This window comes from Caloenas nicobarica, chromosome 10, assembly GCF_036013445.1.
Source record: "Caloenas nicobarica isolate bCalNic1 chromosome 10, bCalNic1.hap1, whole genome shotgun sequence".
Classification (NCBI taxonomy): Eukaryota; Metazoa; Chordata; class Aves; order Columbiformes; family Columbidae; genus Caloenas; species Caloenas nicobarica.
The window spans coordinates 21,613,448-21,641,390 of record NC_088254.1 but is presented as its reverse complement, the minus strand read 5'-3'; the positions used below and the strand labels follow the sequence as shown (position 1 = coordinate 21,641,390).

Below are 27,943 nucleotides of genomic sequence, written 5' to 3'. Positions count from 1 at the left end.
AACCTAAACATTCAGCTGCTGTTCTGATTTCTCCCTGCTTTATATTATACTTTTGCAAATGTTATTTTGTGCTGAAAGGGCCAACCCCTGGCGCTCGGGGGTTCAGTGGAAAGCACTTGACCCCTCAGATGCATTCAGGCAGATTTCTTAAAAACGAGAATGGCAATCACACACTGTCAGGTTTGACTTCATTAAATGCAAAACTATGTAAGGACTTAAGTTACACAAAAGGCAGATTTCTACTCTGAAGAGTGATTTGGTTGCTAGTCAAACTTCCTCTCTGCTTCCCCCTGTGAAGAAAGTCTGTGGAGAACACAATCACCCAGATCACAAGAAAGGCAGGAGAGTTCCCAGAAGAACATTTCCCACGGGTGTGGGAAGTATCTGGACAGTTACCTTAAAAAATATGGCCACATGCTTCTGTTGTGTTTGAAATCATCCCTCTACTGTAAAGCAACAAACAAGCTTCCTGTTTAGCCTGCGCTGTATTTTCAGCATTGCGTGTGCACATCCTGAGTGCAGAGTAGCCGAACAGAAATCCAAAAAAGGGCCTTTTTCTTCCCTTCTCTTCAAAGACTAACTATTAAACTGATCGTTATAAAGCTGTAATATTAAGAAAGGGATAAGAAATAAGATTTACTGAGAAGAAACTAGAAATTATAGAAATTTATAGTTTTTTAAAAGAATGAATCTTGGGGTTTTCCTTATTCTTATCAATAGTTAACGGTTTCTTTAATGCAAAACATTTGTCTCAAATTAATCAACATCTACTGCACTATGTGATTGTTCACAAATTACACTACCAAAACATTGCATACATGATCTGATCAATGTAAGAACATATGCAGCTGTCAGGAATTAATCCCGACATATTTAAATGATTAATGCCCCAGCCAATTATACTGAATATTTTTTCAAAAGTTACACAAAAGTATATAAGATGACACTACTAAAGTAATTCAGTTGGCATTGAGGGAAAAAAAAAATATTTGAAGAGAAGTTTAACTAAGAATACTCCAAAATATAAATACAAGGACAAAGAAAATCAATCTGCCAGAAGTCCACAATGTTCTGGATGAACAGTTTTCCAAATATATCTCAATGATACGTGTCTTGACACCAGGAAAATAAAGTGAAATTACTTGTTTTGTTGGGTTAAGATATTCACTTTGAAAAGTGTCTGATTGCATTCCTAACGAATAAAAATAAAATTTCAAACCCCAAAGTGCAGAACTTTATTTGTATATTCACAAGCATTCAATATATCTACAATATTTTCAAAGTAATTATACTGTACATTCATAATTGCATGACATTTATAAACCAAGATGCGTACAGATGACTTATGGCTGTGTATGTCACACTTCAAGCATTCTGAAGAAAATAACTCATTAAGATGTGCTGTTCCTTCAAACCACAGAGTGTTTCTAGATGTACTGTTGGGACACAGATAAAACTGATCTTTCCCCTTTACTGTACCTGTCTAGTGCCTGCCTGGAGAGTAACACAGCTACACGAAATGCACCTGACTGCACTGGGCCAGTGTAATAAAATACATTCTTTCTTCATGGCTTCCCTTAACTGTGGAATCCGAAAAGAGACCTGCACAGACAAAGGAAAAAGATGCAATTAGACACTATCCTTAGAAAGAGAAATTGTAGAGATTAGTTCCTGGAGCAGCTTCAAGAACCAGTTTCAAACCTTCACTTTTAGTGCAAGGAGCGCCTCATGACAAAATTTGAGAATGACAGAAAAGCTTTACCAAAGCATTGCCCTGTTCCAGATCTCAGCCCAAAAAAGGCAAATTATTTCTATACCAGTCCATAGGCTTAATTTTTCTCCCTTCTCATGCCTTTTCTCTTGTTCTAATTTGACTGCAGCAAGGTATATCTTCCCTCATTAGCACCTCTCTGACCAGAGGCCAGCATTCAACAGCTTAACTTGCCTTCAAACCCATTCTTAGATACATCAGCAAAGATTTTTAGAAATAAGTTATAAGATACTGTGTAGAATATTTAACGATCGTGTCCTGCTTCAAAGGTGAGAAGGCAGAAAAGTGACCACTTTGAAAATCTTTCATATTCTACAAATACCATCTCACCTGACGACATAAAAAAAAGTTCAGATGCACTGAATTCAGTATAAAAACTGAATTTGAAAGGTGTACTTCAATTATTTCATATTCCTTACCTGTATTGTTTGACGTCATATGTTCAAATGGAGGATTAGTACTAACTTGCCATGTTGTTTTAACCTCCTTCGGTCCGTGCCCACTACTTATGTCCACCTTCCATATTTCTGGGTGACCACTGAGAGAATAATCAAGAAATGTCAAAATTCAGTCAGGTATTCAGTCACATCTGAATTGTAATGCTGCAGAGATTGAAGTTCCTCTTACTTTTGATAGAAATTCTTGACAAGTGCTGGTCTGATAGGCAGCTGAAACACGTGCTTCTCATTTAGAGGGTTTTCCTTATAATACTTCATGCAAATTCTATAATGAGAATCAACCAGTTACTAACTTCCTTCGGGGAAATTCTTGTGCAAAATTAACTATAGTCTGAGACTTTGTTTTCCTTTGGTTTTCAATTTTAGTCACAAAGCAAAATTTAACAGGAAGATCCAACTGCTACTTCTGCAATCTCAATCATCTACATTAAGGAGGGTTTGTTTCATTTGGTGGTTGTTTTCTTTGTTTTCTTTTAGGTTTTTTTTTTAGGAGTGTTTCTTTACAACTGTCAAAGAGAACCTATTTGTTATCATCATTTAAAGAGCAAGTAGTAAAAATGAAATAATTACTGTGTCAAAAGGTAGAGGTTCTCATGTTTAAGATGCAGTAAGACTGTAGAGCTGACCATTATTTCCAACATATGGTGAAGTTTTTGAACACGATGAACTTGTTCTTGTAGATCAACTGATGTGGAAATGAAGTAATCCTGGAATAGCAAACAGCTTCTGTTAATTAGACACTCAGTTTCTACAGACACACAACATAACCTCAGATACTAAAATAATTTTCCTGCTTCTTTTGAGAACCCAAAATTTTAAGAATGGCCCAGCAGAGTCAGAACAAAGCTCCATGCTGCCAAAGTACGAACAAAGGTTCACTGTCCTGCCCGACAGCGACCTGTATGACATACCTAGGAAATAACATATAAGAAAGCAACATAATGACATTTCTGAAGTATATTGTCCCATCCTCATGATTTTCAATTCAGTTTCTCAGCTTGTAGGGATGATATGACTTGAATCCCACCATCAGCTGTGTGCTTTACTTTATACTGCTTTCAGAGTTAAAAAAAAAAAAAAAAAACCACAAAACATAAAGCATCTCACCAAGTAGGTTAATGTTGCAAGTTCCTGGCCTGTAAAATGAACAGGGAAAAAATATATTAAGACTAAATACAAGCAACATTCAGGTAATCATACAGGAAATTCCACCAAAGAAAAGCACAATCACTAGGACTGTGATGTTCTTTATTGACAAGGTTACTCATTCAAAATAAGAAAAAAAAACCCTGTAAAGTGCCACAGTCAAGGCATTATCTTATTTACCAGAAAGGCTGCACAGCAAAGAAACTTATCACATACTTTGAGACAAGTCCCCTCCTGGGGACGTACAGGTTTGCAAATAGTGAAAATAAAAGAGCAAATGAAACAAAGAATAAAAACAGGATGACAAAGCAGAAAAGAAATTAAGAAATGAAGAGGTGAAGGAGAAGCAAGTGGGCAACAATGGGAAAACACAAATCCCTCCCACAGATTCAGAAAAAAATACAGCTATAATATTGAAAAGAAAGGCACGATGTTTTCAAGAAAAAAGTACTTCAAAAATATTTCCACTATAGCTTGTTTCCAGTATAATATATATAGGAAAAATAATAATAAAAAAAATCTAAATACTACAGAATGTACAAACACAGCTATTACATATCAACACCCTTGCCTGATTTCCTTTTAGCCCACGCAGACCATAAAGAAAAAAAAGAGAAACAACAGGAAGGTCTTATTTTTTCACCTACAGTAAACAGACAAGAAAACCATACGGTCCACGGTTATATTAATCTGGCATTTATTTTACTTGACGTTCAACCTAAAGGTTTTTTCAAAGTGAAAAAGAAATACACAGTTGTGCAAACTATAGTTATTTAGAAACCAATTCATTTGTATCAGGCTTACCTGTGAAAAAACTGACATAATCCTTCTTCATCTTATCCAAACCAACCTCCAAAAGCATTTGAATTGGAGTGATGCCGCTGAGGGAAACGGTCTCTATCTTTCCATGATAAGACTGTTGAACCAATTTACTCAGCAAACTGCTACTGCCTTGATGAATCTAAAAATTAGAAAAGTTTTCTTGTGATGTAACTGTGTACAAGGCATCATAAACATCCTTTAGAAGTACAACACCACAGAAATAGAGGCAAACTGTGACATGGGAAAGTAAGTTAAAAACAACACACAAATGAGTAGTTAAGTGACAAAAACTATACCTAAAGAACTACTTCAAACAACTCAAAATCATATCATTTATAGTCAAATACAAATACATACCCATGGCTGTATATCACCACATGCCAAGGATTTTATGATCAGCGTCAAACACTCTACCACCTCCTGATAGGAACTGACACCTTGAGGAAAAAAACCATGCAATATTTTATTTATCGATTTCTCTCTAGCTGTTAAGTTAACACATATTTGCAAGAACGAAACCCCTCAGTTGAACAATAACAGCAGAAATGACAGATTACACTGGGTTTTGTTAAAGCTTGTCGTATCATGACTTTAAAAAGGGTGACTGTAAAGAACAACGATCAAGAGAGCCCACGGAACTGCACGTGACTCTTAGAGAACAGCACCTGCCAGAGGCAGATTGTCACATCGCACGTTTTGGCTACATTACGCACATTGCAGGTCAACGCGTTTGATAAATGTAACTCAACAGCATCTATCTAGAATATGAACTATTAGCATGCATTTATCCAACTAACCGCTTCCTAAGCAAGGAACAAACCTCCACATGTTGTGCAGCTGCAGTCATGACAGGACATTTTAGCTATCGAGTTTTGATTTAAACAACAGTGGTTGCACTAATAGGAATGAAAGGGATTAAGAAGTTACACATTCCGTCCCTCAAACAGAAAGGAGTTGTTATAACCTCTGGAACGGTTTAACAAAATCATGTGTAACCAGAAAAAATAGTAATAACTAAACAGAAATGCATTCTACTGAAGGACTATGAGTGGTATGACTACAGTGATAAAGTTTGTGTGCAGCTTTATCAGCTTAAAATTGTCCTTTAGACCTAGAAAGGGAAAAAATGTATATATAAAATTTTCCGGTTTAGAGCAGTGAATACTCCTGATTGCTTAGTACCTTTTACAACCAAATGAAATGAAATAGATCTCCTGCTAGATGTTGGTCTCCCTTTATGTGTTGTAAGAAAGGATTTCATCTTACACACATCAAATTAGCTCTTTTGGAAAAAGCCTGTTGATAACAATTTTCTGAAGAGCTGATCAGTCCTTAAAACCTAGAGAAATTTATATTCACTTCACTTACAGCCTGGTACATACATAAAATGGAAGAATTAAAGGAAAACAGGTGGGGTAAAAAAAAAAACCAAACAACAACAATACTCTTACTTCTCATTTTGCACCATAGTTGTTCAGCAAAATCCAGGTCTCCTCGCTCACTGAAAATTGATGTCATTGAACTGTCCACTGCAGCAGTGTCGGATTTGATTTTCTGAAAGAGTTTGGTTTTTTAAGTCAAAGAGGATGCCTAAGATACAAAGGTCTTATGAATTTGAGTTTACTCCAGAGATGAAAATTGGGTCCATCACTAATTTTTCCCCTTTTTTGGTGAAACTACCACACAGAAACAACTAGTGCATAGTAATTTGGAAGCATATTTGTATTTAAAAGCGAGATTAATTCTTTCCAGAGTTATTGCACTGGATAATTGCTAGCTTTGGACCAGGAAGTGAAGCCTACTATCAGAAAGACTCTTGACCGTAGCCAAGTAAAGCTCAACCAGACAGTCCCATAAAAACCAACTGTTTGGCTCAAGATGGTCTGGAACTTTTCACCCAGATCGCTGGTAAATCACAAGAACACAGTCCAGCAGGCACTAACCTAGAATATTACCTCTGCTACACTGACTCAGATGATTAAATACCTGTATGTATAACTAGCAGTGCCCTGGACGCTGGTAGACCATTTAGAATAAAAAACCAGGGAGGTTTTCTAAAGGTAAAAACGACTTTCTATCAGAGGATAAGCTAGGGAACTCCTAATTTTGCCTGTAAGGCCTTTCTTCCACTGTTTTTACACAGCAGAAACAGAAAGAGAACTCTCTATATATCTGTGTACTTACATATATACATAAATAATATACAAGATGTAGTCAAAATTTGAAATAACTACAGTTCCAAGGGAAAAAAAGGAAGATGAGGCAATTAGTAGGAAACTGCATAGACCTCTGTTTCATTCCCGTCTCCAGATGTACAATATCCAGCCATCTTCCTCTTTAAATCTAGTAGAGGAGAAAACCAAATTTCACTACTTTAAGAAAAAAATATTATCAGACCAATCATATAAATCCTCAGACATCCAAATTGACAAATACACTGACTGGATGGCTAATAGGCAATTTATGAATTTAGAAATTATTTTTACAGGGTATAGTCTGAAAGGATACTTTATTAATTTTTTATTATACACTATACATTTTCCCCAGATACCTTTACTACATTGTTATCTAGGCACTAACTTGTTAAGTTCCAGTGTGGAAGCACTAAGGGGTAACAGGTGGTCTAACAAGTGTCTCTGGTTTTCTTCCACATCTATGTGTCAGAGTTTTTGTCTGTTTCTCCAAGTTTTATCTACACACTAAAAAAAAAAAAAATTTACAGTTCCATTTGAAAATCTCTTGGTGCATTCCTAAATCTGATTATCTTTTTAGATTGGTTTTCTAATATCTTAAGCTTCTGACAAGACACACTTTTCACAACAGTTTTCAGAAGGAATCAGTCATTTTCAGTGCTTCATTTGAAGATGTCACAGTATTCTTTTCCACCACCAAAGGGACACTTAACACATTTAGAAGTTTACATGCGTGTCAGATAACTTGCAAGGCACATCCAGAACTCTCTCAATTGCTTTTTAAACATAATTGTGTTATTTTATGAAGAAACAATTGTTACTTTTATACAAGATGTTAGGACATATTAAAATGACAGATGTACAGACCAACCTATTTAAACGCTTTGTGCAGGTGGTCATAACATAGAAAATTACAGGTCAAATTTTAGTATTTTACAAATTGTATTAACACGTGGAATTTCCTTTTGCTCCTGTGAAATCTCTCTCCCTCCATGTAACAAGCAGCAATTACCAGTCAGAAATTCCTGGACCAGTTCAACAGCCGATTCAGACTCCAAAGGCTCAGGCCACTCAGTCACACCCGTCTTCAAACCTTCAGACAAAGCCTAAAGGCAGCAGCGAAATCCAAACACCACGAGTCAGTTCTGCACGTGCCACATTTCCAAATGTAGTTGACTTCCCCAAGAACCACACGGCTCTGTAGAGCTAACCATGGATTTGGAAACTTCTTGAGTTTCCTGGCTTTGGTGTTCAAGTTGTCCTCTTTGTATTCAAGATGCCTAAAACTGAACTCAAAGTCTATTCCAAACTAGAAGTTAAAGTCATCTTTGAAATATCTGATGAAGTTTTAAATAAATTATTAACACACACACAGAAAAAAAATAATCACCATCCCGTGTAAATTTGAAATTGGAATTTCTCACTCATACTTACAAGGAGGAACTGCAGTTCTCTGTACACCCGATAGACAGGACTTCCGGGGTCCCCAGACTCCAGCATGATATTCTGAAAGTTCCAGAAGTTTATGTCAGTCTCAAACTTTAGACATCAAGTGTCCTGAAATTTTCATTAGCAAAACACACATCAGCATGATTTCTAGATTATTAACACATTGTGCTGCTCATATAAAGAATAATAAGCACATATATCAGGAGTCAAACTTATTTTTTCTCCTTTACACCACTCATGACGTGAGCTGTGGAAACAGTTCAGGTTTGTTTGCTTTTTCCTTCTTGACTTACCAGCGTGGCAGCTGAAGTTAGCGGGGGCGTCTCCAGAATCTTATCTACAGTATTCCACGTCATATCAACGTATATATTGCTTTCAGAGTCTCCAATTGTGTCCTCTATTGAAGGAGCTCTAAGAAGCTCATACTGAGCAAATCCTTTTGTCATCACCTAGAATAAACAGATTTTAAGAAAATAAAGAACACCACAACATTGTTTTGTACCTATGCAACATATTTTTGAAAGCATTTTGCACACACACGAATAATTCTAATATCAGACAAATGCATTACAACATAGGGAGTTCAAATGTTACTTCAAGAGACTATTATACTATAGATTCATACTAAGATGAGATCCTAAATTGAATCTATAAAGCTTCCCAAAACCAGTATCACAAACCTAAAACCAGAGTTTTTAAACTTAGATTGGAGGCATTACAGATCATAAAAACCTACAGTAGATGAATGATGTCTCGTTTTATGTTCCATTTTGAGCTCTTCCAGGTTTGCAAGACAGGTTTTATCAGCTGTAGGACCTAGGAAAGGAAAAAAGCAAAAAATAAAGACAAACAAACAAACAAAAACCCCACCAAAAAAACCCACCAAAAAAACCATTTGACACAACCAAAATTTGGGACTTGAAATTAATTCTCAAATACTCCATTTGGTCAAGTACAACTCATGTTGTCCTTCAGAAAGCAGACATCCTGCTTTCATTTGTCCTATCGATAATAAGAGCTGATACTAACATATAAATGTTTTGTAAGAGTCAGCGCTCATCTAAGAAGTTGAATTGTAGCAATTTAAATTTGCTAAGTTATCGCACCTGAGTGAAGGTAGGCCTGCACAGATACTGCTGCAGCAAGTATATTAAAAAGTTATTTCCCCCTCAGGGCATGGGTTAAAAACATCTCTTCTCTCTTTTGCTTTTTCTTGCCTTTTGAAGTGAGGAATAGAGCAGCACCAAACCAACATCACACAAAGGACAAAGATGCCCTCACTACATCAATATTCCCACATTTTTAAACCTTCCTCATCCAATTTTATGTGTATCGTTATAACCTTACCATCACATGTGACCGTATACAAGCTGATCCCTGTGATTTTGTGCCCAACTTTGAGAGGCTCAGCTCCAAGCCAGTAAGTGTGCTGGGGATCAGAACCGTCACACCTTATCCAGAGGGGAGGAAGCACAACCAGTTCTCTTATCTTCAAGTGCGCCATGTTTGGATTTTGTACCATTGCATATAAGGAATTCAACTGCCTAAAGACATAAGCAGGAGAAAGAAAAAAAGATGCCAGCACGTATAGCTAAATCTCTCTCGCAAAACACTTAACTCCTATCTACCACACTTCACTAGCAGACGTCAAATCATTTTACAAAAAGCATGCAGTATTACAATCCTCCTCTTACTGGTAGAACAACGAAGTCAAAAAGGAGGAGGTAAGATATAACAACTCAGAATATATGTAATATTTTAATTTAGACTAAAGATTCTGAAATCATAATTGAATTTTACATTTTCAGCATGTTAAAAGGATTAGTTAAGCAAACTAGTCACCATGTTGTGGTACCATGTCTTGATATTTTAATAACAGCCACAGACTTCAACCAGATTTTGGTTTTTGTTTTTCTTTTTTATTTTTAATAGAAGCCTTGCAAAAACGAGCATTGAAGTCTTCATAACCTTTCTTTGCTCACCTACACCCAGTTCCATTTACCTCACAGGACAGCTCACAAATGCTTTTCCAGTACCTTGACTTTAGTTTTTTTGTTAGGAATACTTTTGGCCAGGGATGAAAAATGGTCAAATCTCTTCACTAAACTAATGAGTAATTTAGTTTTTGGGGACTGAAAATAATACAGGTTCTGAATATTAGGAAGAGAGACAGAAGCTGCAAAATAAAACCTCATCAGATTGGGAAGGCAGATCTTTGACACTCACCTTGCTCTTGTGACAGGAAGAGCCATTGGACCAGAACCCTCCTTTGGTACAAGCTCAGAGACATCAAGAGCATCATCTGGGTTTGATTCTTCCACTGGGTCACTTTCTTCATGGTGTTGCTTTAAGACAAATGCACAGGTAAGTAAAAATGCAAGGTATATGAAAATATTTTATAGGAATTCAGAAGTCTTGATTACATTTAAAAAGTTAACAACTAACGTATGCACTTACTGCTTTCTGCAAAACATATATCGTATTGTTTCCATTCCAAAATCTTTCAACGGGACTTTTGCAGCTACCATCAATCAAACAAATCTCTACATCAGTCTGGAAAAAAAAAAACACCACACAAAAAAAAAATAACCCAAAACCACAACTTTTTGATACAATATGTATGTATATATAACTGCCGCATTTTAGCATTTTATTAATACTAGAAGCTGCAAAATTAACTAAGTCCACAAACTGTTTTCCGACCCTATTGCAGCCGGGGGCACATCTCAGCCGTTACCAGCGGCTGCGTGTTTTAAACACATATTCGGGTTTCCCAGCTGTATTTTCACACGCCTATTTACCTCAAAGAGATACGGCTGCTCAGGGATATTTCCCCCTTCTTCACATATTCTGAAAGAAAACAAAACGTTAAGGTACATGAAGTTTTGTCCTCTGTATTCCTCAGTAAACAATTAGCCGATGGGAGACCTGCGTTGTTGTAGTTCACCAAGTTAAACCGAAATGCAAAAACACCATAGGAACACCCAGCGCCTCAGCAGCCTCCCCGCACGCCGCGGCCCCTCCCGGCCGGGCCGCCTCCCTCAGCGGAGCGGCCTCCGGCGCAGACGCCGCCGTTCGCAGCCTCACCGGCGGAGACTCACCGGCGGAGACTCACCGGCGGAGCCGCCCGTAGAGCTCCGGGGCCGCCCGGCGCAGCCGCTCCGCCATCGCCGCAGCCCGACCGAATCGCGCGCCTCGCCCGCCGGCACTACAGCCGTTCCTGTGAGAGGGAGTGACTCGTCACGGAGAATCCCTCCGCCGGAAAAGAGTCCCCTGGTCTGGGAGGCGACCGAGCGCCATGGAGCCGCCTAGGGGGGAGAGTGCTCGGTACCGGGGGGCGCGGCGCACGCGAAGGAGCTGGAGCCGGGGCTGGGGTCGGGGCCTGGCCGGCCGGTGTGGCAGAAGGCGGTGGGCAGGGTGCGGAAGGACATGGTCCATAGCGAAGGGAGAGTAACGAGTCCTTCCTTTTCCGGTCGGGCTGCGGCGGAGGCGGACGGGAGCACGAGAGGCTCCGGCGCCGCCACCATGGTGAGGAGCGGGCGGCGGGAACGCGGCGGGACCGGAGGGGTCGGGGGCGATCTGGGGCGGGCAGCGGGTCGGGGGTGGCTTGAGCCAGGCCCGGTGGGCAGAGCCGTGCGGCGGGCAGCCCGAGGGCTGGAGGCGTGGGGGCCGCCGGCCGCCATTTTGGGGCCGTCAGCGCCGGGGCTGCCGCGTGGAGCCCAGAGGGGCGGCAGCGCCGGGGGCGGGGGGATCGGGACCCAGAGCTCGGCCTGGGCTGCTGGAAGTCACCCTGTGGCTTTTCTACCCTTTCCTCGGGCACCGGGGGAGGTCGGGCCCACATGGCCTGGCCTGGATTTCTCAAATTTCTCTGTTTCTCTGAAGCAAAACAAAGCTGTACGGAAGCGCTTGAGCTCATGTGGAGCTGAAAGAACGATATCTACAAAACCCGTTCTATTTTTTTTCTAATTTATTTTTGTTACTCTGAAACAGACTTTAAGAGGCCTTGGTCTGAAGCCAGGTTGCAAATGAGCGACTTTTACTGCTAATACAGTTTCAGTTGTGACCTGATTCCTTCAGCCTGAGCAAGTTTGTTCTGTGCTTGTGCTGGAGTCTCTGCACTAACCCAGAGCCTCGCTAGTAACCAGCATTCGAAACACAGCACTTTTGGTCTTACTAGTTGATTAGGTTTGGGTTTTGCACTATTTTTAATACCTCTGAAGTTAATTGCGTCTAGGAACGAGAAGGAAGATTCTTTGTTTCTTGTTGTAGCCATGACCTCTTAGTTGAACAACAAATACAGCATAAAGCTTAAAGATAGTTTTTTTAAAGGATGCTGTTCAGACCAGCAAGCTCTTATTTGACATCTTCTCGTTTTTGAAAAGGAAGCTGGTGCTGCTCGCACCTGGATTTTCACCTCACGAATTGTGAAGCACCAGGGACTGCTCAGACTTTACAAAAATTTCACTCCGATGTTACCTTAGCTTTCTGGTAGTCATTGTGAGTCTCTAGATTGTATTAGAGAAGTTTGTTACAGCATTCCAACTGTTAAACATTAAATAACAAGCCTTTGGTAAACTGAATGAACACAGGTGGGTGTTAAGTAGTCTTTTTTAATAGTAGATGAGAAACAGTTTAGGAAGTGTTACTAAAGAGCCCAGAGATTTATTTCTAGATTAGTTTTACCCGGTTGACTTGGGAGTCTTGAATTTCAAAGCTCAGGTGTAGTTCTCTGAATGTGGATTGTGCTGTGGAGCACTATTTCAAGTGAAAATTATTGCTATGATGAAGTAATTTGCGTCTTATCCGGTGTTCAGCGACAGTTGCCTGCTGTCAGCGTGCTGGCACTGCTGAGCTGAAGACCCCTTCACTCTGAGCAATAGTCGATGGATTTGAAAGCCAGCAATTTACTTTACTTGTGCTTAAGGGTTTTTTTTCTTTTTCAGGCTTGCGCTCGACCGTTAATATCCGTCTACTCTGAGAAGGGGGAAGCATCAGGCAAAAATGTCACCTTGCCTGCTGTCTTCAAGGCACCGATTCGCCCAGACATCGTGAACTTCGTTCACACCAATTTGCGCAAGAACAACAGGCAGCCCTACGCTGTCAGTGAGCTTGCAGGTATGGACAGAACTGCTTGTGTTAGCCTTTGGGTTTAATACATGTGGGCTAAAATTGAAACAAATTTAGAATTGAAATGAGCGAAGTGCTGCTCAGCTGGATTCTGCATAGAAGGCAGGGCAACTGTTCAGATTATTGACAATCTGATTTAAAATCGTATGAAATACAACTTTGTTATTCTGAAGAACAGCAAGGTGTTGTAAAAGTCTTGGTGCACTCTGGGGTCTTACCTGAAATGTGCATCACTGGAAGTATTGTGGTACCTACATCGTCAGGTAGAATCTACGTTCTTTGCGAGAAGAACGCAAAGTGTCTGGAATTGTCTCAAGCAGAAAACTGATGAAAAGCCGCGCTTTGTGATCGCTGCTCCATGCTGACCACAGGAGGCTGGCCTTGCGCGCTTGCCAAGACAAAACCTGTGTGAACAGGAGTCTGGAGTCACTTCAGGAGCAAACGGCTACTGCATCCCAAGAGATCTGTGCTAGGAACACCCATTTTCAAGTTTATTTCTGATAGTTTCACATAAACATTTTAACCCATTAGGGCAGCAGTGCCAATTCAGGTCTCCAAATTAAAGATCGAGCTTAAGAATGAGCGTGTTAACGTACCTGATTCTGACCTAAGCAGGTCTCTAAGATGGTAAGAGTTAAATTACCTGATCAGGATTTGTTTTGCTGAAATGATGAGATTCCACTTCATTGGTCCGTGTTTCTGAAACACATGATAACAGTGGAAGTTCTGATCGCTGGTTCTGAACTCTGCCTGTCGGTGACTTTATGAAAATTGCGATGTTGTCTCCATCTGAATTGAAACCTTTCCGTTGCAGGTCATCAGACCAGTGCCGAATCTTGGGGCACTGGGCGAGCTGTTGCTCGTATTCCTCGAGTCCGTGGTGGTGGAACCCACCGCTCTGGCCAGGGTGCCTTTGGAAACGTATCCTTTCATTGCTGCCGCTGGCATCGGCTGTGAAGCTGAACTCATCGAGCAGAAAAATTATATTTAAGTGTCTAAATGTGAAATGGAATCTTCTTGAGGTAGCTTTCATTTTTCAATTTTTTTTTCAGTGCAAAAGTGGTGGATATAGTGAATCTGGTGATGTATACGTCTTGCCATGATGTCGTAATTTGCGTCTTACTCTGTGCTCAGCGACAGTTGCCTGCTGTCGGTGTGCTGGTACAGATGGTTGACGAACAATTAACACTGAGCAAGGATTAGAAAGTCCTGCTAGACAAAAAAAAGCTTTGGAAAGGTTGTTCTTAACTGCGGGTGCACAGATGTGTCGCGGAGGCCGCATGTTTGCCCCAACCAAGACGTGGCGGCGCTGGCACCGCAGAGTGAACACGACTCAGAAGCGTTACGCCATCTGCTCCGCCCTAGCAGCCTCGGCTCTCCCCGCGCTGGTGATGTCGAAAGGTGGGAATTTTCTCCCTGGAAATGTTTGCTGCTGGTTTTTATTGCCCAAGTGGTACCAGTTACTATGTGATTACTCCAGCTGTTTCTCGTGGGTAACTAAATTCTCTTTGAAAGAGTTCACAAGACTGTCCTGCTTGTTCTGTCCAACTCAGGAAGGTACTTTGCTCTTACGCGGTGTTGGAAGTTTGGTGATGCTGAGGCGCTTTTTTGTGTGTTCTGACGCAAATCCTGTCCACACGGTTCATGGAAACTGATGGAATTTTGAATCATGGGGCAGTTGGGTTTCATTTATATTCATGGAAGCCAACAATTTGCTCAATATTCACTCGGGTACAGAAGGTACCATCTGATGCAGACCCACGAGACTCCCCTGCAATGTCACTACTGTCACCACCATGTCAGTATATCAGACCACAGATTTAAGTTCCGCTGTTTTTGATGTTGTATAATTTCTGAATACACAAGGCAGGACGTTTTGAAACACATACAGCCAAGATCAGTGGGTGACTTTGTGTCTTGTCAAATCCTCACTAGGCCACCGCATCGAGGAGATTCCAGAAATTCCTCTGGTTGTTGAGGACAAGGTGGAGAGTTACAAGAAAACCAAGGAAGCCGTTCTCCTCCTGAAGAAGCTGAAAGCCTGGAACGACATCAAAAAGGTGAGTTCCAGCAGGCGTGTTCTTCACAGCGAAACCCGGGTGACCCGACTCTGCCAGGGTTACAGGAGGAATTCCAGTTCTGATCTGATGCCACTAGAAATCCCTTGGTAATAAAACTACAAGAAACTGTAAAAAAGAAGAGTTGAAGCAAAGTAAATGTATTACTGTGCTGCTTTACTCTGTATTTAGTTGTCTTCATTTTGGTGATTTTTAATAGCTTTTTTTTCGACCCTTAAGAATGATGAGCTTCTCACTGGTCCGTGTTTCCGATCGGCAGTGATGATTGTGAAGTTCTGACTAAAGCTGGTCTTTGTGTCGTCTTAGTGGGATTTGGACTATTTTGAATATTCACAAGTTTAATTTTTCTCCAGGTTTATGCCTCCCAGCGTATGCGGGCCGGAAAGGGTAAAATGAGGAATCGCCGTCGCATCCAGCGGAGGGGACCCTGCATCATCTACAACGAGGACAACGGCATCATCAGAGCTTTCCGGAACATCCCAGGTGACTGCAGCTCGGGATGTGCTTGCTGCTGGGTTGGGAAACTGCCTGGAGTGATGAGATTCCACTTCATCGGTCCGTGTTTCTGAAACACATGATTTGGTGGAAGTTCTGACTTGCTGAAGGAGTTCTTAATGTTCGTTCTTTCTACGAATCTGTTCTGGTGATGTTGAGGATGTTTATGACGAATGTTAGAGCTGTTATCAACCCTAAACTGCACTTTGAGCTGTTAAAAATAAGGGTGTCAAGTCGGTTGATGGAAAAAATATGAGTATTTTTAAAGAAATATGTTTTCATACATAGGTGTATGTAACTTTGTAGTGTAGAAGCTTCTAAGCCCACATCTGTTTCTGCTTACATTCTCATTGTTTATTGCTTAGTCTTGTATTCCTTGATTTTAATCACAAATTAAAGGGGTGGGTTTGTCCGTCTCTACAGGAATTACTCTTCTGGATGTGAACAAGCTGAACCTGCTGAGACTCGCTCCTGGGGGCCACGTTGGGCGGTTCTGCATTTGGACGGAAAGCGCCTTCCGCAAGCTGGACGATCTGTACGGCACCTGGCGCAAACCTGCCACGCTCAAGAGTGACTACAAGTAAGCGCAGAGTTACTAATGGGTTACAACGGGCTGGGGAGGACAACCCGGGAGTGAGGTGGACAGTGATCACTGGGACTTTTTCCTAAATGCCCATTTTCAGTGAATTAGCCACTTTTTTATCATCCAGCTTACCTGATGAACGTTTGTTTCGCAGCCTGCCGATGCACAAGATGACCAATACGGACATTGGGAGAATCATGAGAAGCCAGGAGATCCAGAAGGCGCTGCGTCCTCCCAAGTAATTATCTAACAAATGTTGAGTTCGATCTCGAAATTGCCAAGCGTGAGGCTTTGTAGCGAGATCAGGAATCCGTTGGGATGTCAGGGCTGGGATTCCTTCAGCTTTTGGGTGTAAACGCTGGGAATTACAGTTCCCCAACTGAAAATTTCAGGGAAAATTGAGCAGAACTGTGACAAGAGTCGGTGACACATGACTCTCCTTTTCAGGAAGAAGATTCGCCGCAGGGTCCTGAAGAAGAACCCGCTGAAGAACCTGAGAATCATGATCAAGCTGAACCCGTACGCCAAAACCATGCGCCGCAACACCATTCTGCGCCACGCGCAAAACGTGAGTGAGCGCCTGAGCTGGGAACCCATAAAATTTGCTTTAGTGTTTCAGATTATATGTCAATGGGTGTTTTTTTTTCTTCTTTAGCATAAACTTAAGGAGGAGAAGAAGGCGAAGGCCAAGGCCAAGCTCGAGGCGGAGAAGGCAGCCAAGGGTGCTGCAAAGGCCAAGGCTGAAGCGTAAATCTCATCTGCTTCATCCACTTCAGTTGGGACAACTGTACCGTGGATCTGCAACTATTAAATTCTATTGGAACAGAGAAATTGTGTCGTTTTTCCGATTCATTTTTTTCTGATGGGCTTTTTTGGGCGGGTTTATGATGGGAACTCTTTACGGAAGAGTAACCGCCGTGGCTGGGCTTCGCTGTCCTGCTCAGTGCACCCGGCAGCCGGAATTCCCGTTTTCCACGCTTAAAACGGCGGCGCGCGGGGCCGTGACCGGAAGCGGCCACGCGGGGGCGGCCTCTGGCGGGAAACGCGAATGGCGGCGGCGTGACGTCACGCGGGCGCCCCGGGCTCCTCCCGCGCGGCAGGGGGCGCTGCCGCCGCCCGTTTCCCGCCGGCGGGCCCGCGCGCGCGGAGGATGCTGAGCCGGCTGCAGGAGCTGCGCAAGGAGGAGGAGACGCTGCTGCGGGTGAAGGCGGCGCTGCACGACCAGCTCCGGCGCCTCAGGGTCAGCGGGGCCGAGGGGGCGAGGCGGGGAACGGGCACCCCCGGGCTGGTCCCTCCGCCGTGCGGCCCCGGGCAGCGGCGGGGCCGGCGCCGCCCAGCACGTCCCTTTTCTTTATATTAATATTTCTCGTGCTCTTGAGTTGCGACCGAGCGGGAACCGGAGGGGTTCGGGTTGTTTCCTGCGGCCTCCGTGTCTTTTAGTCGTTGGGCGGCAGCTGCTTCGCGGAGTTCTCGCTGAGCTGAGCGCGGCCCCGCGGCGGGAAAGGGCTCTGGGGACAGCGGCGTCTGCGCGGCTGGGGCCGCAGGGACGTGAAACGAGGTTTAAAAGCTTTGCTGTTCATTATTCAAAAATAACTAAATTTTAAATACAATAGAATTTTTTTCGGTTGGAAGCGACCTCGAGACCTTCAAGATAATGGAGTCCAGCCATTAACCCAGTACTGGCCCATGTCCCTGAGAACCTGCGTAAGCCTTTACTAGAGCCCCAGAACAGCGAGTGTGCAGAGCTGTCCCTGTTCCCTGCTGGCAGGTGGAGGAGCTGGCCCTGCAGTCCATGATCAGGTCCAGAGAGGGGAACGACACCGTCTCTTCAGCCACGGCCGCAGAGGAGACTCGCAAGGTAAGGGGCACCCAGGGGACACCCGGTGACAGGGGCCGGCCAGCCCAGTGTCACCGCATGGCAGGGAAGAGGGGGACTGAGCTGGTGCCAGTGGCTGCCGGGCTTTCCGAGGGTGGTTTTCATCTGCAGTTCTCATGGTGACCTTGTTTGTGCTGCTCATTAACAGAAAAGCTCAGCTCTAAAATCCATCTGGTTTGTGTTTTCAAGGATTTTGCCTTTTCCCATCACAGAAGGCAGTGTGTCCTTTCCAGGGAGGGTGCGAAATACCTGGTTTATATTTGCATAGTTTCAGTTCGCCATTTATTAAACATTGCATCTAATACTCGGAACTACGACAAGCTGGTTCAGCTGATGGTGGGGGACGGAGGCACAGACACCACCTGAACTTCTCACTGAACATGTGGTCAGCCTGAACTAGTTGAAACAATTTTAATAGTGATTTGAGAAGTATTCAGTATCGCTGCTGGTCTTGATAATTAGCAAGATAAACTTTTTCATTGTAGCAGACTCTGGGGCAGATGGACAACGAGGCTGCCATCAATCAAACAGAATTACACCTGAGTCTTCAAGACCATGAAGAAGAAGAGGAGGAAGAATCTGATTCTTGAGAGAAAAAAAAAAACAAACAGAGAAGTGTTTTAATACAGACTCAGGAATTTCTTCTTCATTTATATAAAATTCACCAATTGATTTTCATTTTGCCCTGTATGTGGATATGAAATAGCTCATTTGCAAGACTCATGGAGTCTGGGGAGGTTCCACTTGGACACATGAGTGTCACAAGCTTGGCACATCTTGCCTTAAACGTTAAAAGAATGAAAATTTGCTGCAGAAATATGTAGCATAACCTGTTCTGCATTTAAAACCTAATGTAGCTTTGAATGTTGTTGGGAGAAGTCATTAACCAAATCAGCCTAATTTAACACATACACTAAAAGCAATAATTTGTCTGCTCTTACTTCCTGATGCTGAAAAATAAAACCAGGCTGGGAGGCTGGTTACTGAACCAATATTATATTATTAACCTCATTTGCTTGAAGTGGAAATTTTAGGATACGCAACAAGAAAAGATGTGTCCGGGACGTGTCTTTTGGCTGCCATGGTCTCTGTTGCACAGACGCTCCCTGTCAGTGTGCCGGGGATGTCGGAGTTTTGCATCAGGAAAATCTGATTCTGCAGTATGAGCTTAATTCTGAGTGCGGGGCCTTTTATTTGTCCACAAATTGAACGGTAGGAATTGGTCCATGTTACCTGTAAAAAGGAACTGATATTTTTAAATTAGTGTTATTAACTTCGCAGATCAATGCAAATCCACCTTCTTTCAAGTGACCTTCAAGGAGGGGGATGAAGAGTTCAGTAACTTAGTTATAAAATAGAAAGTGATGTGAAGTCCCCTCCACAATGTCATTAATGGTGCGGTAACGAGCTGGTGCTGCTCTAACCCATGGACAACACGTTCTTTCTCCTCCTGGAGGGCTGACACCGTGTGGTACACTGGTTATTTTATCAATTCTTAAAGACTTGTTTTAAAGGACAGAAACCCAAACTCTGTTAAGCTGATATAAACAAACAATAAAAGTCATATTCCAACTGAGCCACTTTGGCACCTGTCTTACCAGGAAAATTGTTATATCCAGGGTTTTTCGCTGCACAAAAGGTATCTAATGGTGCTGTTGCTGCCTCTGGCATCAATCGGAGAAAATGGAATAAAGACTCTTCTGGAGTTTGCTTTCAAGAGCAGGGAAGGAACTTGGAAAAGTGTCCAGGGTGGGGTCAGAACAAACAATTCAACCTCCAACGCCTTCCTGCCACTGTTTTAGTTCGTTTGTAGCAATAGAAACTGAATTTCGGAATGTAAATGCAGCTTTATCCTCTACTAAAGACTAATTGTTTTTTGACAAACCTCATGTCTTAATGAAGGAGCTTAGAACATGAGTGCAGAAGATTTAGCAAAGCTTTCCCCAGCCTGACAGGTAAAAGAAAATCCCAAAAGTTTGAGCTGAAAACGTTCTGGGTTGGAGTGTGAAATAATTGTGTGAGTATCTGTGCGAAGGGTGAGGCTGTGAGGAGCTCTGGCCTCTCCTTCCTTTGGGTGCTTCAGCTCCAGAGTCATTTTGGCTGTTGAAAAAGGTGATTTGTCCCCAGCACGGTCCAGAGTAGTTTTCATGGATCTACTTCCTGCTGCCTTCTGCAAATGAGTCCCTTGCTCGCTTTTGGATTAGAATGGACCGGTCCAATTGTATTTTGTAATAAAGTACTTTTCCTGGTGCCTTAATACATGTAACTCTGCTCGCAGTGTTCACTTATTGCTGTCTGTGGAGCAAACAAGGAAAATGAGACTTAAATCTCTCAAAACTTGCTGTTCACGTACTGCATGTTTATTTTACCGAATAGTAGAAAGTACTATTATAGTTTTTCTGTGTCTAAGTGTGTGTAATTCAGATATAAAGCTCAGGACAGGTTTGTAATGAAGCGTTGTCACACAGCCAGTCCCATTCCGTAAGCACACGCTGGGGGAGGCCCTGGACCTGTCAGTGACTCATTTCCTGCTGCTGATGGGTTGAGGCTCTTCCGTCCCTCTCTGATACTTGATACTGTTGGCCAAGTGCAAGTTCATGACTAGACTGAGTGGGATTCCTTGTGGGAAAGAACTTGAGCTATTTCCGTGTCTGAAACATCCTTTCAAGGAGCTGAACTTAGAGCGCTGCTGAGCGTTGGCTGTTAACAAGAGCAGGACGTTGTGCTGAGGACATGTAGCTGTACCCACCTCTCCCTGTTCTGTTTCTGAAGAAAAACAAGCTGAAGAAATCAGCGTAGTCCCATCACTCGTGGTTAATGACCGACGCAAGCAAGCAGGTTGTTCCTGGATCACCACGGTCCTGGGCTTTGTGCCACGGGGCTGGTTTGTCCTGGGAAAACACCCGTCACAGCCACCCAGGGGTTACAGCACCTGGCGTGAGCACAACAGACAAAAACTGCAACCAAACTTCCCTCAGACACTGCACAGAAACCCGGGCAATGGGGTAACAACACGCTGTGACGGCAACTGGCTCGAGCCTTGTGTCACACCGTCATTTCACTTACACAACTTGTACCTCTTGGAACTAAGGGTGTTGCATGGTTGTGTGGAAAAATATATAGAAAAAGGGTGTGTAATGCAGCAATGGCTCAGTTAAGTTTTTGAGTTTAAAAAAAAAGCTTCAAGAAGTTACTTGATAATATATTTATTAAGAGAATCCATTGCTAAACATCTGAGAGAATAAAACAATAGAGAATCTTCATACACTTTAGACATTAACACAGTTGTCATGAATCTTTAGGTTAAAAGAAAGCAAACTGCCTGGATCGTGGTCTTGATTCTGTAGGACACTTCCAAGAACTAACTTTTAAAAATCAATTAGAAAGACATACATCACTAAATCCAAGTATGATGATATGTTTTAAAAATAAATATAGAAATATGAACAAGTCTACAATTAGAATATTGCCCTGTACATTCCAAGAAATGCAGAGCTCTTGCCTTCTTCACCTGGAAAGAGAGATCTCTAAACAACAGCAAGACCGGCACCGCTAGGCCTGACTTTCAGATGCGGTTTGGCAGCAGCAGAAGCACGTTGGGCAGATCCAGTCTGGGAGCATCCCCACCCCTCACTGCGTGGGAGATCAGGTAAGCATTACTGGAGTACCAACAGTTTACAAAGAATCTCAAGAAAGTTCAAACAAGCTGGGGGAAAACACCCCCAGGGATGTTTTCATTAAGAAAGAATATCCATAATCACTTAAAATCGGCAAGCACTGGAACTTAAACATCTTACATTTTGGTCAGTTAACAAACGTAATCCAATACAATACCAATTAGTTTATGACGAAATTTAAAACCATTTGGCACATGCTATAAAGACATTCTTCCTTAAGGGGTGAAACACATGTTTGAACAGGTACAAGCTGAGGAAACGGGAGCAGAATAGCATTGTTGTTACCAGATGCGCAGGACGGGGTTTGCTCTCCCCTCAGACCCCAGCGGCGTGTGTGGGTGTGCTCGGCTGGTTAAGGCCGATGGTCGAACAAAGCCACCCCGCAAAATCCACCTCCTCCGCTTCAGATCTCTTAATGAAAGCGTGAATCTGAGCACAGGGGAAAGATTATTAGTATTCCAGTGCTCAACTCATGAAATAATAATTTTAAATAACACAAACTACCATAAATGCAGTTTATTTTCAGTATTTAAGCTATCTATAAAATTCGGCAAGCCATGTGAAGTGACCAGGAGAGCTTTGCTGCAGGATTACGGAAATAACCGGCAGATGAAATGTAGACATTGCGAAGTATTCCAGAGGAATGCTGCCTACACAGCGCCTACCGCGGAACACTTACACCTCGGGATGTGATAAGGACGTGACTCAGCCACTGGAGATAATACTCTGGAAAATATCTGCCTGTGTACAGAAAGGCTTTTTGTAACAGCAAGAGCCTGATGGCATTTTGCACCCTTATTGTACAGCAGGATCAGGGCAGGGAAAACTTCATCTTCTGCAGCGGTACTTAAGTCCTAACATTACACTTAAGGCCGTTAAAAGATCCACTGAAACTGGTAAGGTCATTTCACGCAAAAAAACTACTCTTGGGATTTGTTTCTATCTAGTAGTTCTACAGGTTTTACAAAGCAAAACTGATTTTAAAAAAAGGCAAATTTTGTGTTTCACAAAAGATAAAAGTGTATTTAACTAGTCCATAAGGTATACAGAATTTTGTTCTTTTGTCCTCTTAAAAGTAATAATCTATATACTTTGTTATTGACTAATAAACCCAAGAAAGAGAGCGCTCTTTGGCTAATTAATTTAATAGCATTAGGTCATGTACTCCTTATAATTATCAAGTGGCAGGCTCCAAAACCCACCAGTTTTCTTCTCCTTGACAGTCCCTGTCCCAGCAGCCCCTCCTCAAACTGTCTGAGCTGCCTCTGTCAAGGGCCACAAACTGCACCCTGAGCCATGTGCTCTGATCTTGGGTCAGCTGAGGGACCCAACCTGCACAGAAAAGTGCTCTTAGTTCAAGTTAAGAACTTCCACTTACCATCAGCTGCTTCAAATCAGCTCTCTCAGCAGGGTTTTTAATTAAACTAGGAAAACAGAAAGCATTACACAAGTTACACACCATTATCTTTTAAAATAAAGATAAAGTTATATCAATGTTGGTCGATTGCTTTGGTCCCAAGAAGATGCCACTCCCGATAAGAGCGTTGGGTAACGAAGCGCCTCTCAAACATAGATCCGGGTCGGGAAACAATTCCCTTCTGTAGGTCTCACAGGTCTGGTTTTAGGTATGAAATCCTGTGTTGTCTGATTGGGTTCAGTGGGGGCAGGAGTGAGTGTCTATAACCAAGCTGGAGAAATCAAATTCTCATTTAAAAAAACCTGTTCTTCCTTTTGGAAACAGTAAATACACCCACATAGCTTTTAATAAACAAACTAACTTTCTAAACTGGAATGAACTGCCTCCCTTGGCACTAAATACACTGGTTCAGTGCAGGTGTCACTGAAGTGCAACTGGAAAAGGAAATACATGAGACAATGACTGCTGGGATAAAGCTGTTATTCCAGTGAAGCACTGGGAAAGAAAAAAGCATCTGGAGCCTGCAAGACTTCGGCATCATATGGAACAGTCAGTGCAGAACGCTGGGAAGGTTACTCTGAGAAATGAAGTGTCTGTGTGATCAGAGTCCCCACGTCCTGTGGCATCTTCAAGGCTGAGGAAGCACTAATCGCTAATCTAAGTTGCACCCAGCAGCAGAGATCGTATCTGAAGGGGGAACATCTCTCAGCGCTGGGGTTCTCTTGGGATGCACATGCTGTCATCTGGTGTGCCTAAAGCTCATTTTACAGACATTAACAGTCAGAGAAATAGGATTATGCTGATTTAAATTACATTTGCTATGGCCTACAAGTAGGGACTCTGATTACCAAGTTATTGAAACAGCAAGACAGCCAGGCTGATCCCAAATGTGTCCCTCTCAACCTAGCCACAGAGAAAATACTCACCATTTGTTAACAAAATCTTGAAATTCAGAACCAAAAACACCGTTGGGCAGTTTTGGAGGTGGCTATAAATAAATAGAAAAATCATTAGTCATTCAGCATAATTAATACATGATGACGCAAAACCTACCAACTACGTGTCCTCTATCTGAATAAAGCTGTGAACCCCTAGCACTACCCAGGCCTCCTTCTAAAGCTGCGCTCTGAAACAAATGTCAGGCAGACTTCAGCTTCCATCCACATCAATGAAGGATGTGCTGTCCTATGATTTATAACAGTAAAGATGCTGAGCTTATCACTCAGTTTTTGTTATTGCCCTCACAACTGCTAGTTTTTAGGTGTTTCAGTCATAAATCAGACCAGAGTTTCTATGGTGTGGGGTGGTTTTTGTTGCGTTGGTTTCTTTTTTTTTTCTTGTTCTATACACACACCCAAATGGGGTTATCACAGCCTTGAGTTGTCATTAACGAGGGCTCAGCAGAGCTGGCAGTAATTATCAGAGTTATTCTCCTCACTACTAATCTCCACTTTGGGGAAGAGAATATGCCCTGCACATCACTACTTCCATAATCCTTTTGTTCTAAATGTTCTGTCCTAGGGAATGAGTTTGTTTAGGTTCTGAACTCAAAAATAATTCCAATAAAGACAGAAGAGGTACCATATAAACCTGCATATTATTGTCTTGTTCTCCATGACATCTGCTATGGGATCTGAGTTAAGTTTTTATTCTTACACCACGAGTCCTGTGAGCACTTAACCCTGTACACACATCACCCAAGTGTGCATTCAGTTACTCCCTGGTGTAACTTTGTTAGATGTAGCAGCTGCCGCTGATTGCTTGTGCTACAGAGGGGGCAGCAGATAATTTGCCAAATTCTCAACTAGTGCAGCTTTTCAGCTCAAACCAACCCCCACTCAGGGATGCTACAAGAGCAGGACCACAGCATCTTAAATAATCCAACACTAACTCTATTCCAAGTTAGTGCTGTCACATTAAAGTGTTACATAATATGCAAAATAGGTTTAATGTGAGAGGAGAATTATGCGTGCAGACAAGGAACAGAAGCAATTTATCACTACATGTACAGTAGCATAAGCAATGCTCGTCTCTGCTGGGCCCTGGGCACCAACTGTGCTTTTTAAATACGTGTGTCAGACACTTTTTATAAGTCATTCACCTGGAACAATTATGTTATCCAGCTGTTACAAATTACAGCCAACACGAGCATGTTTGGTTTCGGTTTTTTTTTTTTTGAAGGTCACAAGCAGTGGAGTCACAGGAGTTTCAGTAGCACTTGTGAAAATAATGGAAACAGATCATCAGTTCTAAAATACCAAACTCTATTAGCTAGCCTTGTAGGTTACCTATTTGAAAGATAGAGTATTATAAACTAGATTGTTCATAAGACTAAAACGAATCAAATTAAAAAAAAAAGTTTTATATGTGCTTGACCATACTGTTTGCTATTAACTGTCCTAACAGGTTACATGACGCAGGCTGGAAAACACATAAACCTACTTAATGCAGGGAAATGAACTAGAATTTTCCTGGGAATAATTTGAAATCAAGGCAACACACGTATCAAGGATAGGTCTCTCACACTGCAGCAATAAAAGATCAGAAGCCCTGGCTTATCCTAACACTAACCCCACACGCCCTCAAATTCTGGAATGCTTTAAGAATTTACAGTTGTATTAGTACAAGTGCAAACAGTCGATTACCTCATTGACGATGTAATCAAGAAGTTCAAAGATGGCCATAGGGGGTCTGCTGTCTGGTCCGTAGGCTAAGAATAAATTGCAGAAGTGGAAAAACAGAGCGTTACTCTCCTTCTGTGGCAGGGGGAGGTTTAAAAAGCTAAGTCAAACATTTTATTCTTACATTGCATCTCGGGGATTTACAGAAGAAAAAGTGGAAGAGCAGCAGGGTAATACTTTCACATAAGGAGATATTGTTTTCAGGTCTGACCCAAACCATTAACTTCGCTGGAATCGCGAACAGCTCAGTTATTACCAAAAGCCTCTCTGGTCCGTGGTTCTCAGGTATCTCCTCACACTGAGACAGGTGCCCAACGCGATCCTGGTTTATTTTCAAGTTCAGAGCCACACTATACAGACCAGTATCAGGTAAGGAAAGTCTTTAAGCTCACAGGGAAGAGTATTAGAGAAGAATTTAAGGCGCTGTTGTAACTTACAGCTCACTGGCCGCCCAGGTGTCCTTTGCCTGGGCGAGGTCTCTGTGACTGGAGAATCCCCCTCGACTGGGCAGCCAAACATTAACTCGAGCTCCTTGGAGTCAGGAGGAGGAATCGGGTACCTGCCAATGGCCATTTCCACCAGGGACAGCCCCATACTCCAAATATCCGATTGCACTGAATAATGAGTTCCCTGTAGTCTTTCCGGCTACACGCATGAGAAAAAAAAAAAAAAAAAAAAGGAGGAAAGACAGCACTGTAACAAGAAAGAAAAATATTGCATTCTGCAATGGCCTGGATAAAAATGAAGGATGAAACCCCAACTTATTAGTATGACACATTCCAATGAGTGACTTATTGATCCTCTTCTTTAATAATCTCATTTGGAGTTCCAGAAGTTCTACAAACATTCCATACCACCACTGCAAATAACTTTGAGACTTTTTAAAAATGATGCTATTTGTGTTGCCATTTTATTTCTTTAGCATGATATCTAAGTGTTACAACTATTAATGATGATGGGATAATTAAAGAGCAAGAAAGCAAAACTAGCATGGGCATCTAAAGATTCACCTGGGTCCCTGAGAGGCTGTTCTCGGTTTGCTGCTTTGGGAAGGAGAGGAAAGGTAATTTTATTGATTCTACAAGGGTCTGAAAGTGCCCTGGGGCTCCAGAAATAATCCTGTGGTCTGTGACACTTCTCAGCTGACACCATTCTAACCGACCCTATAGCAGAAACGCTTTTATGCAAGGACTGTTATATACGTGCACGTGGCAGATTTAGATAGATATTCAATTTCTAAATAAACTGTTCAGCTCTATAATCCACTGAAATTATAATAATATCATTCAATTGGTATGTTATGTTTAAGTATTATGCAGGGCACAGACCTTTCTTGGAGATATAATGATTGAAATAGATATTGAAATATATATATATATATACACACACAAGATAGGAAGATAGACTTGCACTGCCAGTTTAATCACTCACACGTTATGACCTGACAAACAAAAAATACAATAGGCTTAAGTTTTTCTCAGGAAAAAAAAAAGCCTGGAAAGCACATGCTAAAGTAAGTATTACGAAAACATGTGCAGGTAAGGCAAACTCTGCTAAAAATATATTTTGTATTGTCTTTAGCAGACTCGAAGAATGGCAAGATATTTAGGGTTAGGAATTCTTTGGTCAGTTGAATCATGATTAAAACCTGTCAGACATTCCAGTCACATTGCTCCAAAGATCCTCAGTTTTTACCAGTGTACCCATCTGCTGTTTCTGCCTGAAGAGCTACAACATAAAACGAGTCCTTAACTAATTCTTTTTGCTTAGTTTTTCCACTTGCTTTATCAGTACTATGTTGAGTGCTGAATATGGTTTCTTCAATTTTTGATATATCAATCTGCATCATCCTTGGATCCATTTTTACTAAGGCTTCTTAAAGAAAATGTTCAATTTGCTTTTTTCTTCTCTTTTTAAAATCAAGCTCATATTTTACCAGAACAGTGTACATTCTTGCCTGACTATATGCATATTTTGGAAAAAATATATATGTAATTTGAAACACCATATATTGTAATAAAGCAGTATGACTGTAAAGTCTCTTCCCTCTGCCACAATGGGTGATAGATTTATTAAATTAGTTTTTAACATTTACTGAGATTATATTTGAGCTTTCTCCAGTGTCCCACCTCAGCTGATGACAGGAAGCAGAGCTAAATCTCAGTCTATAA

General features: G+C 41.9%; 4 protein-coding genes and 5 non-coding genes across 11 annotated transcripts in view; 7 read left to right on the top strand and 2 right to left on the bottom strand.

The window, feature by feature from the left end:
• Positions 1 to 1,223: 1,223 nt before the first annotated feature.
• Positions 1,224 to 11,050, bottom strand: ZWILCH (zwilch kinetochore protein). The gene is made up of 18 exons (XM_065641888.1): positions 10,954 to 11,050; positions 10,640 to 10,688; positions 10,296 to 10,391; positions 10,065 to 10,183; positions 9,186 to 9,382; positions 8,575 to 8,654; positions 8,132 to 8,287; positions 7,824 to 7,895; positions 7,402 to 7,495; positions 6,485 to 6,540; positions 5,649 to 5,751; positions 4,555 to 4,634; positions 4,180 to 4,336; positions 3,337 to 3,365; positions 2,800 to 2,936; positions 2,399 to 2,494; positions 2,191 to 2,309; positions 1,224 to 1,602 (listed from the first exon to the last, which is right to left on the bottom strand). The coding sequence occupies exons 1-18, from the start codon at positions 11,004 to 11,006 to the stop codon at positions 1,511 to 1,513; spliced, it is 1,785 nt and encodes a 594-aa protein (XP_065497960.1). The 5' UTR covers positions 11,007 to 11,050; the 3' UTR covers positions 1,224 to 1,510.
• Positions 11,051 to 11,267: 217 nt separating this feature from the next.
• On the top strand, positions 11,268 to 16,952 carry RPL4 (ribosomal protein L4). The gene is made up of 10 exons (XM_065641889.1): positions 11,268 to 11,366; positions 12,782 to 12,953; positions 13,780 to 13,886; positions 14,228 to 14,366; positions 14,901 to 15,025; positions 15,397 to 15,526; positions 15,962 to 16,118; positions 16,276 to 16,359; positions 16,569 to 16,689; positions 16,777 to 16,952. Exons 1-10 carry the CDS (start codon positions 11,268 to 11,270, stop codon positions 16,870 to 16,872), a joined length of 1,230 nt encoding a protein of 409 aa, XP_065497961.1. The 3' UTR covers positions 16,873 to 16,952.
• LOC135992794 (small nucleolar RNA SNORD16) lies at positions 12,614 to 12,714 on the top strand. Its single transcript, XR_010606773.1, has one exon. It is a non-coding gene; the product is annotated as a small nucleolar RNA SNORD16 (small nucleolar RNA).
• LOC135992797 (small nucleolar RNA SNORD18) lies at positions 13,628 to 13,699 on the top strand. The gene has a single exon (XR_010606776.1). It is a non-coding gene; the product is annotated as a small nucleolar RNA SNORD18 (small nucleolar RNA).
• On the top strand, positions 14,061 to 14,160 carry LOC135992800 (small nucleolar RNA SNORD16). The gene has a single exon (XR_010606779.1). It is a non-coding gene; the product is annotated as a small nucleolar RNA SNORD16 (small nucleolar RNA).
• On the top strand, positions 15,259 to 15,326 carry LOC135992799 (small nucleolar RNA SNORD18). Its single transcript, XR_010606778.1, has one exon. It is a non-coding gene; the product is annotated as a small nucleolar RNA SNORD18 (small nucleolar RNA).
• On the top strand, positions 15,572 to 15,642 carry LOC135992798 (small nucleolar RNA SNORD18). Its single transcript, XR_010606777.1, has one exon. It is a non-coding gene; the product is annotated as a small nucleolar RNA SNORD18 (small nucleolar RNA).
• Positions 16,953 to 17,222: 270 nt separating the features above from the next.
• Positions 17,223 to 20,395, top strand: SNAPC5 (small nuclear RNA activating complex polypeptide 5). Of its 2 annotated transcripts, none has more exons than XM_065641779.1 (3): positions 17,223 to 17,361; positions 17,890 to 17,979; positions 18,486 to 20,395. In XM_065641779.1, exons 1-3 carry the CDS (start codon positions 17,272 to 17,274, stop codon positions 18,585 to 18,587), a joined length of 282 nt encoding a protein of 93 aa, XP_065497851.1. In that variant the 5' UTR covers positions 17,223 to 17,271; the 3' UTR covers positions 18,588 to 20,395. The 2 variants fall into 2 exon arrangements, with proteins under 2 accessions (XP_065497851.1, XP_065497850.1); XM_065641778.1 differs by having other exon boundaries at positions 18,483 to 20,395.
• A 792-nt stretch (positions 20,396 to 21,187) lies between these two features.
• The window catches only part of MAP2K1 (mitogen-activated protein kinase kinase 1), a 35,099-nt gene continuing 28,343 nt past the window's right edge, over positions 21,188 to 27,943 (bottom strand). The window contains exons 7-12 of one of the 2 annotated variants that reach the window (XM_065641498.1): positions 26,210 to 26,417; positions 25,737 to 25,801; positions 24,018 to 24,079; positions 23,053 to 23,098; positions 21,960 to 22,103; positions 21,188 to 21,630 (exon numbers count right to left, since the gene is read on the bottom strand). In XM_065641498.1, the coding sequence (XP_065497570.1) occupies positions 21,990 to 22,103; positions 23,053 to 23,098; positions 24,018 to 24,079; positions 25,737 to 25,801; positions 26,210 to 26,417 (495 nt within the window). In that variant the 3' untranslated portion in view covers positions 21,188 to 21,630; positions 21,960 to 21,989. Of the gene's footprint in view, positions 22,104 to 23,052; positions 23,099 to 24,017; positions 24,080 to 25,736; positions 25,802 to 26,209; positions 26,418 to 27,943 lie in introns of both variants that reach the window. The other variant, XM_065641496.1, reaches the window with a different exon arrangement.